Here is an 18,310-nt window from a genome sequence, read left to right as displayed (position 1 = left end):
AGTTGTTCAGTTAAGATAGAATAAGGGATAAGAGTTGTTCAGTTAAGATAGAATAAGGGATGATAGTTGTTCAGTTAAGATAGAATAATGGATGATAGTTGTTCAGTTAAGATAGAATAAGGGATGATAGTTGTTCAGTTAAGATATAATAATGGATGATAGTTGTTCAGTTAAGATAGAATAATGGATGATAGTTGTTCAGTTAAGATATAATTAGGGATGATAGTTGTTCAGTTAAGATAGAATAAGGGATGATAGTTGTTCAGTTAAGATAGAATAATGGATGATAGTTGTTCAGTTAAGATAGAAAAAGGGATGATAGTTGTTCAGTTAAGATAGAAAAAGGGATGATAGTTGTTCAGTTAAGATAGAAAAAGGGATGATAGTTGTTCAGTTAAGATAGAAAAATGGATGATAGTTGTTCAGTTAAGATAAAATTAGGGATAATAATTGTTAAGTTTAGATATAATTAGGGATGATAGTAATTAAGCATGTAACAGTTCTCCATGCAACGCTAAATACGGCATGTTTTATTCTACGGTTCGGGACGACATGTAATCTTACAACACACTATAAAATCATTATGGCTGCTAACTTGCAGTTTAAATCACCGCCAGCTCGTTACATAGTACCGTTCGGTGGTTTGTAGATGAAAACTCAACTATTGGTGTTAATGCTGTAGGTAACTTTGTTGTTCTCATTTCTTCTCCTTCATTTTAGTACAATTATCATACATGCTTTCTTTAACAAAATGTGCTGATGCTATCAAATAGACAAAACCTGCAACGTTAAAAGGCTGCTAAAAGTCATATTTCATCATAATATAACGAAGTTTATGCTTTGGAGCCAGTTATTTCATTTGATACTAATTTTACTGCCTGCGTTCCTTTTTAGTTTGGAAAATCAAATTGAATAATTCCTAAACTTAGGAAATGGGGATGGTAAATAAACTAATATTGTTTTTAAAATATTATAGTTCCATTCTTGCTAATGGGTTCAGATATTAGTAATAGGATGAAAAACGAAAACAAATTTGGAATAAAATGAAAGCTGTTTTGGGCTTTTTGGCAAAAGAGCTAATATTTGGCAGTAAAATCAGCTAAAAAAATATTGTTAGCATGCATGTAACATGTTTTCAATTATGAAAAGATACCAACAGACAAAGAACAAATCAGTATGTATAAACCATTTGATGTGCAAGACCATTTTTTTTTGTTATTTTTTTAAAAACTATTAAACTACAAACATAGCAACATGGTAAACATTGTATTTCAGGACAAATTGTCAACGAATGTCTTCAAACATTGACAGACAGCATCTGGAAGAAATTGATGCCCTGCTCTTAAGTGTTTCGGAGCACCTGATTCGCAACAGACAGTCTGATCATGTTTCTGATGTTGCTAAACATGGTCCGTATTATGATATTTTTTTATCAAACTCAATGAATTTGATGTAATAGTAATTTAAAATGTCAATGCTAAAGAATATAGGCATGAGGTTTGTACCATAAACAAAAATTATAAGCGACCACATTTTTGGAAGTAATCTTTACTTTGGGTATAACAATTGTTCTTGCACATGTTTCACAGTGCAGAAGCCAAGATCTTATCCTATTGCTTTAAGTTTCAGTTCAATGTTCACAGGTGGATCGGTGTTAGGAATGAGGAAAGATGAACGTATTATGTGTCAATTTATGTGTAACATACTCAGTCATAAAATGAACTAGAGAGTGCTCAAGATGAGATATTTGGTCGCACTTTGTTTTTACACTTTGCGTTAAGCGTCAACATTTTGAATTTTTAAAAACCTTCCTCTCTGAAACCGCATTGCCCAGACCCATTATAATTTGTATTCACCCTCATGTTGTTGTCCTTTACCAATATCTGTTCAAATTTTGTCCATGGGGTCAAGAATGGCCCCGCCCCAGGGATCACATGTTTTCTATATACTTATATATTAAAAATTTTGACAATCATCTCCTCTGAAACTACAAGGCCCTAACCCTTAACATTTGGTATGCAGCGTCATGCAGAGGTCCTTTAACAAATTATATCACTGGGATAAAAATTGGCCCCGCACCAGGGGTTGCTGGTTTTCTTTAAACTTATATAGCAAAACCTTATTCTCTGAAACCGCAAGGCCCAAACACTTAATATTTGGTATGCACCCTCATGTAGTGGTCCTTTACCAATGTTTTCAAATTATGTCCCAGGGGTCAAAAGTGGCCCAGCCCCAGGGGTCACAAGTTTTCTATATACTTATTATGTAAAATCTTCTTCTCTGAAAACGCAAGGCCCAGACCCTTGATATTTGCTATACAGCTTTACTTTCTTCGTCGATAGCATCCAATGACTTCCTTATGAACTAATGACTTCCTTAGCAACTAATGACTTTCTAAGCAACCAATTAAATCACTATTATACATTTGTTTACAATAAAATTGTAAAACATTAGTATACATGTTTGTGTATAATCATTATTATTATTATTATTATTATTATTATTATTATTATTATTATTATTATTATTATTATTATTATTATTACTACTACTACCACCACCACCACCACCACCACCACCACCACTACTACTACTACTACTACTACTACTACTACCACAATAACTATATTAAATGAAAGAATTAAAAAACACACGAACGATCGAATGAAGTTGAATGAATAAATTATTGCGCGAGCGAGCGAACAAACGAACAACAAAACGAACAAACGAATAATTTAAAACCGCATGTTGTATGGCCAGATGGAAATGATAAGTTGACAAAATAACTTTTAACAATTACTGTAATGTTATTGTGGAGACTACATGTATCGTTGAAGCAATCTTGGCTTTAAAGATTTAGTCCATTATCTTTCTATACCATGATTCTATTCACTTCAAACGCATTTATTTGTAATTGCATTTTTCTATTCAGTACATCTAACCGCACTGCACCTTTATCCATAATGGCTAGACGTAAACAATCTGTATATGGCTTAAGCAGTGTGGGCTACAAAGTGCATTAAATCAGTCGTAGGCGTTCCGTAGAGAGGAGAGTTGTGTATGTGCCTGAACGGTGCACTGGGGCGTCCAATACAGAGGAGATATATGTATGTGCCTGAACGGTGCACTGGGGCGTCAAATACAGAGGAGATATATGTTTGTGCCTGAACGGTGCCCTGGGGCGTCCAATACAGAGGAGAGTTATGTATGTGTCAACGGTCGGCTTTCCACCTGAATAAAGACTCCCTTCTGTTACGCGTTTCCGATGATACATACATTTTTTCGAAGGAGGGTTAGTCGTTTTGTGCTGGTTGATGACTTGCACATATATAGGAGCGCATGGTTATTATGTAGTCTGAGAGTGACTCATTTCTCTGCCTGAGAAAGGCTAAGGTGTCGGACCACAACGAAATTCCCTTCTTTGTTATATGTAAAATGACTCCTGTTTACCACTTTATTATGAATTTCCAGAAAAGTTGTTAGCTTAACACTATTTTTCCTCAAATTATAAACACTTCATCTGTTAATTAACACCAAAAAAAACCATATCAACGCCGTTTCGTTTTTTGCTATCATGATTTGTTTACAGTAACTATCTATAACGTCCATGTGTCACAGTTATGGTCGCATCTCTGGGGTCATCCGTGAATTCATCCACCCGAGAAAGAGGTCCTACAAAATATAATTCAAAACCACATTAATGTCTTCAAATATGATATAAATCATGTGAAAACTTGAAAATATATACAAGAATGCAATTTACACATAATTAAACGCTACCTAAAGGGGGAGAAACATTTTGTTAGAACTATTTTAAGGGATACAACGATCCGAAAGCATTTCTTTGTGGGCCGACACCCTTATCAGTTCTGTGCTCGATTAGATCTCTGCAATTTACCAGCGTGTATACAGGGCTTAAGCAAAGAACTATAATACATTTATCATACAAGGAGTTTTATTTGACTGTGTTTTTTCACTGTTTACTTTGTGCAAGCGGATTTATGTAATATTTTGGAAGTTTCCAACCCCTGGACACGCAACATTGCAAGGATGAGGGGGTTCCTGTGGTGTATTTTGTTACTAAGTAAGTTAGCAGACTATTCATCTTTTGTTTTACAATAAACATACTTCCTTTGTACCATTTGTCATATAAAATGTTGTTGTGGTGGGTGTGGAACTGATAATGAGGTTGTTAACGATGTTGATGAAGATAGTTTTGCTAGCGATGATGATGATAATGATGATGAGGACGACGACGAGGACGATGATGATGATGATGATGATGATGATGATGATGATGATGAGCTGAAAGCTGATATGAATCACACTCAAGTCCGTGTCCTGGGTAGAAACCAGTACAGGGTTCCTATGGGGTTATGGGAAATATCCCGATGGGGATCGAACCCACAACCTCTTTGGTAAGAGGTGAACACCTATACCATTAGACCACTCTCACTCTGTTTTGTAATATTGAAATGGAAATCTGAAATGAGCACTTAATATGTGTCTTGTTTAACCACATTTTGGTTTTGTTTATAACTGGGACCAATCCTACTACAGTGGGTGAAAATATATTAACAAATATAAAACAGATTAATAAAAATCGCTTTGTTCACAATTTAAAGCAATCTTTGTAAAGCAAATGTGAACAATTTACATCTAGAAACACTATAGATACATCCGACTAAGACCACGTGAACTAAAGCGAGGGTTGATTTGGTTCTTGTTATACGTCCAAATATCAAATTACTTAGTTTAAACGCAAACAAAGCGTATTAATTGTTTGACTTTAGCACGACATGTGCATGCTGGTTATTATTGGGTTCAGGAATTTATGTTTATCATTCATGCCACATTCTTTACCTGTTTACCATTACTGGCATCAAGCCCGGACGGATTTGTTTTGAAACGGGTTTTCGAAAACATACATTGAATATCATTTTGCAATATTAATTATGAGCATATTTTATGTTTGCAGGTTACAGCATGCTATTTTTATCCAGAGATAATGATGTTGAGCATATCAGCATTTTTCAACAAAAAGGGCTCACGTTTTTGGATGGCATTTTTTTTAGCATTTCTGGTTTTTATATCTTGGACTGATGCTAAACGAAAAACATTATTTGGTATGGCCTAACAAGAACCTGCTCTTTTAATGTGATTTGTAACGTTGTTGGGAAATATTCATCAAGTTTCTGAGTAATTTGATAGAAAATTGATGGTTTGGCCATTGGACCAGTCATACTACAGTGGGTGACAAACGCTGGTGACTGCTTGAGGTTAGTCAGGAAATCGTCTTTAATAACTTATTACATTAAATATGGCTTTGTTGAATTTTAGACAATATTTTCTAGCACACCGGATAGGCATTTCCGTTGAAGTCAGCCGTGCTGGAAAACTCCATCTGGCATCCCCCCATGCCAGATGAGTCACGCGCTCTGACGTAATACTTTCAATTTCTTTTATTAAACACTTATGGTAACCATAGTTTTGAGATTTCAATAGATGAGTTCCATTAACATTAACTTTAAAAAAATATTCCTTAAAAACAAAACAAAATAACCTTTAAAAGACGTGATAGCAAAGGAACTTATTGACGTATGCAGAGAATACAAATTACTGCGCGTCATGACGTCAGTAAACATCATCGCACGCGCTTTTTGGTGAAATGTACAAAAACGCGCTTTCTTATGTATTTTCTTCACAAAAAATGTAATTTAAGGTATGCTAGAAAAAAATATCAATCATGTGTGTCCGTTCCGGATAAAAAAATCCGACCCTCGGGCACGCTGTGTTGCCAGTAACTCTGCAAGCCTCGTTACCTGGCAACGCAGGGGCCCTCAGGTCGGATTTTTTTATCCGGAACGGAAACACATGACAGATATTATTAATCCGGAACGGGAACACATGACGGATATTATTAATCCGGAACGGGAACACATGACAGATATTATTAATCCGGAACGGGAACACATGACAGATATTATTAATCCGGAACGGGAACACATGACAGATATTATTAATCCGGAACGGGAACACATGACAGATATTATTAATCCGGAACGAGAACACAGGACAGATATTATTATTCATTCATTCGTTAGCATATTGCCACCATATTTATAAATACCTGCTCGGTTGAATGATCCCAATCGGCTGCCCTTCTGCGTGCATTTCTGTATTAATTTCAAAATTATATTGAAACGTCTTGTCTGATTCATTTTGATTGGGTTTCAAGTTTTCTTGTTTTCAAGGCAACTATCAACTATGCAATAACAAACAGCATATGCACTTGAATCAATGCACATACAATCTGTATCGTACAATGGGCTTAGCAATGACGGAAAACGTTTTATGACCTAATGGTGCACTCCAGTATGAGGCAAATTTTGTATATAATAGTTAATAACCGCTTTACATGTAACTTGTAATTTTCCACAAGAAGTCGAAATGAAATGAATTCAGTTTAAAGGCAGTTTATGTTTTTAACTTTAATAGTCGGTTTCAAATTGCCCAGTAAAATGCAAATTTGCACTGAGCGGTGTATTTACAAACGAACTAACGAAATACAATACGATTAGAATTGTTTGTATTTCTACAGATTTTTTTACAATAGTTTAATGGGTCATTATCTCTGTTTTATCTTCAATTCGATAACAGCCAAAATACCGATCAATGCATTGGATCGGGTTGCGTCACCTTGACCTCTGGCTATTTTATGGATCAAGGAAGTTTAAAATGTACAACCAATTTAACAAAGCAAATCATTTGGAAATGATTTAAGGAGGAGCATTAAGCACCTGCAAGCCACTTGTAATTACATGACACTGTGGAATCTTTAGTAAAGTCCCACGAGCACACAAACAGCAAGTTACTAGATTCTGAATTCCGTAGCATGAACGAAAACCTGATTTTCTACGGCATTCCGGAAAGGGAAGCGCCCGCAACAACAAAAGCAGCGGAGGGCGAAACCACACATAGACCGGAAGCGGTCCGGTACCAGCAACCTATGGACAGAGATAGTCGCGAATGCAGCGAATTACTAGTATACGTCATCCAAAACGGCCTTGGTCTTTACGTCACATGCATGTTATTTGATTGTGCACACAGGTTGGGCAATATTGAAAGTCTAAAAGACCCCGCCCTACATTCGACAAATTTCACTATTTTCAATAAACTCAGCGTCGGAGTCGGGATCCAACTGCCAAAGAAGTGGCGCGAAACGCGACAGAAACTCTGTCCAGTTCTTCAAGCCGAAATACAGAAAAGACATGTACACCCCACCCCACACTACTCCCCAAGTAGGGGGTCGGGGAGAGCCTCTAGACATTATTTCATGGAATATTAACGGACTGTGTAGAAAAATACCGGACCTAGACTTTGAAGATATAATTAAAACACACGATATTTGCATTTTCACTGAAACTTGGTTATCACCTAAAAATAATGTCAATTTGACTATACATGGTTACTGTGTTAATAAATTATTGGGGATTAAGTCACCGATTACCAAAAAGGCTCGTTATTCTGGTGACATCTCTGAGTAGTATAAATTTGAACTGGGTGATAAAATTAGGTCTATTGAGAAACAATAATGTGGGAGCTCTTTATTTCAATTGAAATCTAACTGTTATTGTAAAATAACCTATGTTGCAATTTTTCAAGGCTAAAATATATTGTTTCTTTCATTAGTTTAGGCTTAGTGTTTGTATATATATTTTATGCACATAATACCATTTGAAAAGAAACCGAAATAGGCATCCACAATTTACATAATTGTGAATCAAATACCTTAGCTATATCTGCATATACATGGAGTGACATTCTCTCTAAAGCATGCAACTGAGACAACAGAAGAATCAGACATTGAGGAACAACACACAGAAAATGGAAAGTACTCGTAAGGTGAATCTGTTAAAACTGTTACCACTATGTTGATATGTATTGAAGTGGTATGTAAAGAGGATAATGGTTTGTTTCAGTGTAAGATCATAATAATATATTTCATCGGTTGAGCACCAAGGGCAATAAAAGGATATACTACTATAATAGGTAATTGTAAATTTTCGGAGAAGCCCGCAACAGTATAATATGCGAATGTAACGTCATTTCGGGCATAACGTCGTTAAAATTGTGTCTAAGCCGTGTGCGCGCGAAGCGGACGAATACGGTGAAATATCATTTTGTTTCACTAAAAACTCTCTATAAACGACCAGAAAGCATATAATAAATACATGTAATTGGACAATATACACAATCATGAGTTTGGGGTATAGATTATGTTTGTTCATTGTACATACTTCATCATCGTGATTTGTCACTCATAAGCCACTAGAATTTAATTTCGAGTTTCTGTTCACATACGGTCATGCCAATCCGTATCCTATGAAGCAGCCGACATCACAGTTCAGATGACCATGGGCAATTGGTGTCCTTCAATTAAGGTGACCTGCTTAATTGATGTTCAAGTTATCTTAAACCATTCTTCTACAGTTTGTATGTATAATTTACATATTAGAAACAGTCAATGAGTAATGATTGGATTTTGAATTATTCATGTTTTGTTTCTAATTTCAACAGCCATGACGGTTAATCCTAGTGACGGGCAGGACTCGCTTAGCTCCCGGCTCGTGAAGACCACGTCCAAGATCATCCGCTTCTTCGGAGACTCATTTATCAAGTAGGAACCAGGACTAGCTGTTACCCATTTTTTTTTGTGCAAATGTGCTTTTTATTTAAAGGGTATTTTCATTTTTGCTCTGTCTTCTCACAATGTCAACAAATCTATTATAACAAAGTAGTTTAAATCTTGAGGCCGTATTATATTTTACAAAAGCATAGGGGATGTTACCATATGACGCTTTTCTGATGTTCTGTATCTGGTCGAGTTCGGGGTGTCGGTCGAGAACAAGACGTGATACAGGTCGTCAGAAAAGCATCGTCTATCGTAATATTCCTTCCTTTGAATATTTCAATGTTTAAACGCAATGCCTTAAGTTTAAACCAACGGAACTGCACCTAGATTTTAAACGACATTTTCGGAATGTCAACGCCCGAAATGACTTAATTAATGAGTCGCATTAATGGTTTCGTACATTTTCTTGAATATAAACACAAATCAGCAATTGATTGCATTCGAAATAATTTATTTAGGAAACATAGTACGTTCCTGAAAAATATATAAGATGGAATAGTAAGTTTATTGTAAATACTTGAATAGAAATCAGTGTGTTAACGGTAGCACTCAACACATGCTACTATGCTGATACGGGTTTGGAAAACAACAATAGTGTGTATAATGACCCTATCATTACACTCGCAACCCCCGCTTTTCTGTGCAGGTACTCGTTCGATGGCCTGCCCTCAGAGTTGTTCGAGGAGATGGACACGGAGTCTGTGTCGCTCACGTTCATTACCCAAAGTTCGGACGGGCTGATATGGTTCTGGAAGGATGGTGCCGGTCAGAAGATGCACATCAGCCTTAAGGTAGGGAACTCTCGAGAATGCTTAGTCTTTTTTATACAGTTTATATAAAGGATAGTTCACGAGTGGTTATATACACATTATATTTTAAACGACTTTTCTAAATTTGATAAAAATGAGCTTTGGCGAGTTTTAAAAATTAAGTATCGAATGATCACGCATGTGATATTCTATGTCGCAAAAATACTAATTTATCAAGTTTGCATTTCCGTTTGCAGGCCGGAAGTCTTTACTTCGTGAACGATGACAGCCGAGGATCTCCGCAACAGGTTCGAGTGCAACATCCGGACTCGCGCGTGGTCAACGACTTCCGGTGGCACACCATCCGTGTGGAAAAAAATGGACGCGAGGTGCATATTTGTTTTACCTTTCAAACAAATGTTTTTTGGCATCAAGGAAGCCTTATTTGAAGTCCAGTATTTTATTCGCATATTTCTTTGTATATGCGTTGGATGATTAAGTGGATTTTAAAACTGTTATAAATGAATTTATTTATTATGCTTTTGATAGTTTTATGTTTTGCGACACTTTTTTGTAATTAATCCCAGTTTTCTTTCCATGACAAAGTCCCACGTTTCAAGATCTAAGTGAAACTATATAAATTATCATAGTGTTATTTGCTTGACAATTTGCAACATAGTTGTGTGAAATGAACTATTCCCTGTTTCAAATTTGAAGAGAAAAGCTAGTGAAATGTAAAAAAAATATCAACTTGTTTAATTTCTAAATTTAACGACAAAGATCCTTAAATGAAACGCTGGCCTGGATAATAGTATGTCTTCATTTTCTCCTACGTATTTTTTTACAGCTTACGATTTTCCTCGATGAGCAGCTGGCCCAGACGGTGACCTCATCTAGGGACATACAGTTCATCACCCGGCGTGCAGATGTGTATTTAGCGGGTACAGCCGACCCACGGACAGACACGACCGGGCTTGTCAACACAAAGTTTGACGGTGCTCTTGTTGATGTGAGTATGGTGGGGGATGGAGGACACGAGGTTGCAAAAATAAATGATAGATTTACATTTATAGTGAACTGAATGGATTTTAATATGGTAATACACGGACAAGCATAAATGTCTGAATGTCAACCCAGAAACATGAATAGGCCACACTTGAAAGAGTATTTGTTTTCGCTTCCACCACTCATTGTTTATTTGTTGTGTTAATTTCTTTACGGGCTTGAGGTCCAGCCTGCCCTGGAATTTAAGTCCTTCTACGGTTTATGTGTGAAAGGAACTACTTCCTTTTACAGGAGTGATGCGTTTCATTTGTTTTGGTTCAGCTAATGGGAACCAGAAAAAACTTGTCATTCATTGCTCATATAAGGCAAGTGCAAGCCGGTAAGCAAATGGTTCTTGATCTGGGCGTGGTCTGACCTCCGTAAATCATTGAAAATTCATGTAGAAACACTCGAGGTTTATGCATATTTTTACATCGTCACTTTCCCTAAATATATATGTGTTGAAAATAGTTCAATATTTGATCGGAAAGTATGTTTCATTACAAAAGAGTACGAAGCAAACTTTGTCAGTTAAACAATTTATGCTACTGACGAGTTCACAAACGATCGTTTAAACAAAATATTTGTGTGTATTTGTCCGCATTTCACGTAACCAGTCGCCACCTGTCACAATAAACGCTTATTAAATCAGGTATCGACTTTTTACACACAATCAGGATCCCTCGTCGGCGCCATTTTACTCCGTGAACTTCGTAGATGCATTGTCTAGATTTGGGATTTTTGGCAATTTTTCGTCGATGCGGTAAAGATGCCAGTGGGGTGTGTATAATTCTGACACACGAAACCCAGATAGATTGTTAGGTAGGATGGAATTAATTCCATTCCCGAAACCTAAATGAAAATTTGAGTTGATGTTTGTGTTCACACGGTGCATTTTCTGTTATTTTAAATTATACACTATTATTATTACACTACCTACTTTCCATTACAGGATGAGACGGATTCTGGCATTTCATAGCCCTAACATGAATGCCATTTATGACCTTGCGCCGCCGTGATACAGGTCTGCTTTAACTTAAGACATTTACACTGTCTATTTTCCTTTACAGGTTGAGTCCAAGAAATCTCGGGGCCCTAATAAGGAGATCATCATCTCCTTCCTACAGCAGGTGGGGCAGGCGACCGGAAACATCACCATCATCGACACGGACGATTGGAACAGTGGCCGCTGGACCTGGGGAACCACATCGGCACCGCCCACGCCCGCAGCAAGGAGGGTAAGCGGGACCGTATATATAAAATTCTACCCTGTTTTTTAATTTTGATTATGAATCAACAACATGTCTGTTTAAATTGCAAGCCGTCCTGTCTGGCTCTATCTTTCATAAGCTGTTATTGGCTAAATACAAACCGATTGGCCGTGGATGTTTCACATGCGAAGTATGGCAGACACGTATAGATTACCTTGTCGTCCGCGTAAGCGTCACACTTTTGTCTCCGATTAATAACTTTTGAAAGACTTCGATAGATTCTTCAAACTGTGTATGCGCATTGTTCATGGTGAGTAAATGACCCCTACATTCAAAGTTCAACGTCATCCGATTCGCGGAATGTTAGAAGTTTTAAGTACCTATATCAGTTATATTACCATTATGTTAATAGCCGACCCCGGTGACGTTCAAAACCGGTAACAGCATGTTCTTCCTGTCTGACGCCCTGGACATGCGCAGTGGCGGCACGGTTAGCTACCGGTTTCGCACCCTCGAGCCCAGCGGATTACTAAGCATCGCACGCGGATCCGGCGTGCAGTTCTTCGCGATGGAGGTTTATGACGGGATCCTCTACTTCGTGTACGAGTTCGGGAGTCTCACCGCTCGGAACATGTTCTCCGACCGCCGCGTGGATGACGGCGAGTGGCACGAAGTAAGTGACGACACGTGGGCACGTTATACTAGGGCAATGTAGATGCATGTATATTTGTGCAGACCCTAATGACTGGAATCGAGGACAAAATGCGTACAAAATACCTTAATTTAATTAATTTTAGTGTACCCTTTAGTGTTCAAGTTTTATAAACTCGATATGCACTAGAGCAGGGTAAATGCATGTATATATGTGCTGAGCTGTAAGGTTACAAGAGTAACTGTTCAGATACAATGTTCTGGTCAGCGAGTTTCTATCGTCTCTAACGTCTGTTACCCTGCCTCCACAGGTGAAGATGCGGGTGGACGCCGGCAGTCAAGGGATGACGCTAGCCCTGGATGGACGGCCGTTCAACGTCATCTTGTCCTCCGACCAGCTCCGTTCCCTATACTTCTTCAAGATGTACTTTGGCGGCTACGACAACTATCGGAATACTCCCTGGCCGTTGTATGCTCGCAAGGGGTACAAGGGATGTCTTGAATCGCTTCAGGTCAATGATATAGGTAATGCACTTGACGGGGCTAATATATATAGGATCGTATATGAGTTGCCATTTAATACAGAAAGTTATGAAAAACGAGTTTTGGAAAAGTCATAAGGCCTACGATGGTATAGCTAACGCACTTGAGACAAATATAAGAATACTTAGGTTAGTGTCCACGCTTATGTCTCGGCCAATGGGATCATCGATAGGACTCATATTTAATTATTTTTAAACTCTTTGACTAAAACAACCGCCGAAAGTTCCATTTATTCATTAATTTGTTTTATCAAGTTGATAATTAAGAAGCTCGCGCTTGTGCACTGGCTAGTATAGAGGAATTTTGCGCTCTACACTAAGAAAGTTTTGTTGAAAACATATTCTGCTGAGAAATTTAAATTATTCACACAAAATGGCAATGGTCATTCAAGCACAATTTTTTAAACAAAATGTTCCTAGGCTTGATCGACCCTAGCTGTACTCACATATTGAAATTAACGATCATCTGATAAAAACAAGAAATATTAGAAGAAAGGGAACTCAACCATCAAATCTAATCGCGTAAACACGTTACAAAAGGTTTGCTATTTTAATTACATATTACTCGTTATTTTGAATAGCCTATGCCATTCAAAACCAATTTGCTATATCTCATTTCCTCTACCTTTCAAATTTACTGCTAATCAAACCCTATAATATATAATATATTGGTCTATATTGCTATAAATTGTTATTTACAAAACCGGATCAAAAGATAAAGATTGACAAATGACAACATGGGAAAAGCCTCAGTGATTTTCTTCCAAATGGGGCAATTATCAACCAAAAGCCATTGTCAAAAATGTATTATTCTATAAATAACTTTGGTACCAGTATTGTCTCAGCGTTGCCATTTAGTAAAGATTATAACACTGTTAAGTAAACATGCAACTGTAATACAATTTTCATAAATATTATAACAGATAAATAAGTAAAAAAGTAGCATGTTAATGAACAGTCTTTATTATAGAATATACACAAGAGATTTTTAAAAAAATAAAAGAATACATATCTCAACATACCGATGTACATGTATATATTCATGTTTATTGCGATATGTTTTTGGGCCTATCACTCTAACCCTAATTTACACAATGACTGAATGATAGCAGTCAGGTGGTGTTTAATTGAAGCCTATAAAATAATATTTAAACAAGAGCGCCAGATGTCACAAAATACGCCCGTCCTATTTTTTGGACACCAAGTTTGGTGATGATTGGACAAAGGATTCTAAAATTATTTATCGGACAAGACCAATTTTAGGTAATATCTATAATTAAAGGGCAATAACTCTTGAATGACTACAGCAATATGGCTGGTTATCGAACTTACCCGAGATATTATGCCCATTCACATTCTTACCAAATTTGGGGATGGTTTGTTAAAGGTCCTAAAGTTATTGAGCAGACAATATCAATTTAAGGTCATTTCTATAATTGAAGGGCAATAACCCTTGAGTGAATACAGCGATATGGCTGGTTATCCAACTTTTCTGAGATAGTATGTCCATACACACTACGACTTAATTTGAGGATGATTGGACAAAGACTTCAAAAGTTATTGATCGGATAAGACCAATTTAAGATTATTTCTATAATTAAAGGGCAATAACTCTTGAGCGACGACAGCGATATTGCTGGTTATCGAATTTGTCCGTGATATTATTCCCATACACATTGTGACTAAATTTGGTTATAATCGGACAAAGGCTTCAGAATTTATTGATTGGACAAGACCGATTTGAGGTTATTTGTATAATTAAAAGGCGATAACTCACGAGTTAGTCAAGTGATATGGCTGGTTATCAAACATTCTAACAGTGTTTGGTGATGATTGTACAAAGGCTTCTTTAGTTATTGAGCGGACAACATACAGGACGGCTCCCGAACGCCTGCCCGCCTGACCGCCCGCCCGCCCGTACGCCGCAGGTAAAACTATAATACGTTCCGTTTTTTTTTACCAAGATAGCTTAATGGTAGAGGGTTTGCTTCGGGTGCGGAAGGACGTGTGGTCAAACCTCGCCGCGTCAAACAGAAAAACATTAAAATATGGTACCATTAGCCCCCTTGCCTAGCGCTCGGCATTAAAAGGGTAGTATTCTGGAATTAGTGTACTCAGTACTGGTTTAACCCGGTTAAGTTGTATCCCGTGTATCGGTGCTTTACACCGAGTACGTTAAAAACCCAAGAGGTCTCTTCGCAAAGACCTAGGTATCGCACCCGAATATCTTGTATCTCACTATGTTTCTTCAAGTCTTCTTCAATCTGGATTTGACTGGGTATTTCAGTCGCTTTTATCGCATTTCACCACAATTTAAGTCGTGATGGGGTCACGGCGGGGTCAAACCATAATGCAGCCAAAAGGCGCGGGCATACACTGAAAAACACAAATTAACAAACAAATCATATCGCAATATATCATGTTATGATGGTGCGGTTAAAGCGTATCGCAATACATCATGGCATGATGTTGCGGGTCTAGCGTATCGCAATATATCATGTCATGATGGTGCGGGTAAAGGGTATCGCAATATATCATATCATGATGGTGCGGGTAAAGCGTATCGCAATATATCATGTCATGATGGTGCGGGTCTAGCGTATCGCAATATATCATGTCATGATGATGCGGGTAAAGGGTATCGCAATATATCATGTCATGATGGTGCAGGTAAAGCGTATCGCAATATATCATACAATAATGGTATGGGTAAAGCGTATCGCAATATATCATGTCATGATGGTGCGGGAAAAGGGTATCGCAATATATCATGTCATGATGGTGCGGGTAAAGGGTATCGCAATATATCATGTCATGATGGTGCGGGTAAAGCGTATCGCAATATATCATGGCATGATGGTGCGGGTAAAGGGTATCGCAATATATCATGTCATGATGTTGCGGGTAAAGGGTATCGCAATATATCATGTCATGATGGTGAGGATAAAGCGTATCGCAATATATCATGGCATGATGGTGCGGGTAAAGCGTATCGCAATATATCATGTCATGATGGTGCGGGTCTAGCGTATCGAAATATATCATGTCATGATGGTGCGGGTCTAGTATATCACAATATATCATGGCATGGTTGTGCGGTCCTAGCGTATCGCAATATATCATGTCATGATGGTGCGGGTCTAGCGTATCGCAATATATCATGACATGATGGTGCGGGTAAAGCGTATCGCAATATATCATGACATGATGGTGCGGGTAAAGCGTATCGCAATATATCACGTCATGATGGTGAGGGTAAAGCGTATCGCAAAATATCATGGCATGGTGGTGCGGACCTAGCGTATCGCAATATATCATGGCATGATGGTGCGGGTAAAGCGTATCACAATATATCATGGCATGATGGTCCGGATCTAGCGTATCGCAATATATCATGTCATGATGGTGCGGGTAACGGGTATCGCAATATATCATGTCATGATGGTGAGGGTAAAGCGTATCGCAATATAACATGTCATGATGGTGCGGGTAAAGGGTATCGCAATATATCATGTCATAATGGTGCGGGTAAAGGGCATCGCAATATATCATGGCATGATGGTGCGGGTAAAGCGTATCGCAATATATCATGGCATGATGGTGCGTGAAAAGGGTATCGCAATATATCATGTCATGATGGTGCGGGTAAAGGGTATCGCAATATATCATATCATGATGGTGCGGGTAAAGGGTATCGCAATATATCATGTCATGATGGTGCGGGTCTAGAGTATCGCAATATATCATGTCATGATGGTGAGGGTAATGCGTATCGCTATATATCATGTCATGATGGTGCGGGTGTAGCGTATCGCAATATATCATATCATGATGGTGCGGGTCTAGCGTATCGCAATGCATCATGTCATGATGGTACGGGTAAAGCGTATCGCAATATATCATGTCATGATGGTACGGGTAAAGCGTATCGCAATATATCATGTCATGATGGTTCGGGTAAAGCGTATCGCAATATATCATGTCATGATGGTACGGGTAAAGCGTATCGCTATATATCATGGCATGATGGTGCGGGTAAAGCGTATCGCTATATATCATGTCATGATGGTGCTGGTGAAGCGTATCGCAATATATCATGTCATGATGGTGCGGGTAAAGGGCATCGCAATATATCATGTCATGATGGTGCGGGTAAAGCGTATCGCAATATATCATGTCGTGATGGTGCGGGTAAAGTGTATCGCAATATATCATGTCATGATGGTGCGGGTAAAGGGTATCGCAATATATCATGTCATGATGGTGCGGGTAAAGGGTATCGCAATATATCATGTCATGATGGTGCGGGTAAAGCGTATCGCAATATATCATGTCATGATGGTGCGGGTAAAGGGTATCGCAATATATCATGTCATGATTGTGTGGGTCTAGCGTATCGCAATATATCATGTCATGATGGTGCGGGTAAAGGGTATCGCTATATATCATAGCATGATGGTGCGGGTAAAACGTATCGCTATATATCATGGCATGATGTTGCGGGTAAAGCGTATCGCAATATATCATGTCATGATGGTGCGGGTCTAGCGTATCGCAATATATCATGTCATGATGGTGCGGGTCTAGCGTATCGCAATATATCATGTCATGATGGTGCGGGTAAAGCGTATCGCAATATATCATGTCATGATGGTGCGGGTCTAGCGTATCGCAATATATCATGTCATAATGGTGCGGGTCTAGCGTATCGCAATATATCATGTCATGATGGTGAGGGTAAAGCGTATCGCAATATATCATGTCATGATGGTGCGGGTAAAGCGTATCGCTATATATCATATCATGATGGTGCTGGTAAAGCGTATCGCAATATATCATGTCATGATGGTGCGGGTAAAGCGTATCGCAATATATCATGTCATGATGGTGCGGGTAAAGCGTATCGCAATATATCATGTCATGATGGTGCGGGTAAAGGGTATCGCAATATATCATGTCATGATGGTGAGGGTAAAGCGTATCGCAATATATCATGTCATGATGATGCGGGTAAATGGTATCTGTATATGTCATGTCATGATAGGCGGGTAAAGCGTATCGCAATATATCATGTCATGATGGTGCGGATAAAGCGTATCGCTATATATCATGTCATGATGGTGAGGGCAAAGCGTATCGCAATATATCATGTCATGATGGTACGGGTAAAGCGTATCGCCAGATATCATGGCATGATGGTGCGGGTAAAGCGTATCGCTATATATCATGTCATGATGCGGGTCTAGCGTATCGCAATATATCATGTCATGATGGTGTGGGTAAAGCGTATCTCAATATATCATATTATGATGGTGAAGGTAAAGCGTATCGCAATATATCATGTCATGATGGTGCAGGTAAAGGGTATCGCAATATATCATGTCATAATGGTGCGGGTAAAGCGTATCGCAATATATC

At 38.2% G+C, this 18,310-nt stretch overlaps 1 protein-coding gene across 2 annotated transcripts in view; it reads left to right on the top strand.

Annotated features, from left to right (window-relative positions):
• The first annotated feature begins 3,872 nt into the window (after window positions 1-3,872).
• LOC128239945 (neurexin-1-like) overlaps window positions 3,873-18,310 on the top strand; it is a 44,610-nt gene continuing 30,172 nt past the window's right edge. The window contains exons 1-8 of one of the 2 annotated variants that reach the window (XM_052956404.1): window positions 3,873-4,084; window positions 8,581-8,680; window positions 9,342-9,486; window positions 9,702-9,833; window positions 10,292-10,453; window positions 11,559-11,726; window positions 12,112-12,372; window positions 12,662-12,875. In XM_052956404.1, the coding sequence (XP_052812364.1) occupies window positions 4,051-4,084; window positions 8,581-8,680; window positions 9,342-9,486; window positions 9,702-9,833; window positions 10,292-10,453; window positions 11,559-11,726; window positions 12,112-12,372; window positions 12,662-12,875 (1,216 nt within the window). In that variant the 5' untranslated portion in view covers window positions 3,873-4,050. Of the gene's footprint in view, window positions 4,085-5,120; window positions 5,280-8,580; window positions 8,681-9,341; window positions 9,487-9,701; window positions 9,834-10,291; window positions 10,454-11,558; window positions 11,727-12,111; window positions 12,373-12,661; window positions 12,876-18,310 lie in introns of those variants that run through there. The other variant, XM_052956405.1, reaches the window with a different exon arrangement.

The sequence above is a fragment of the Mya arenaria genome, chromosome 7 (genome assembly GCF_026914265.1).
Source record: "Mya arenaria isolate MELC-2E11 chromosome 7, ASM2691426v1".
Taxonomy (NCBI): Eukaryota; Metazoa; Mollusca; class Bivalvia; order Myida; family Myidae; genus Mya; species Mya arenaria.
Note: the sequence above shows the minus strand (reverse complement) of the source record. Positions and strands in the feature narration are given on the sequence as shown.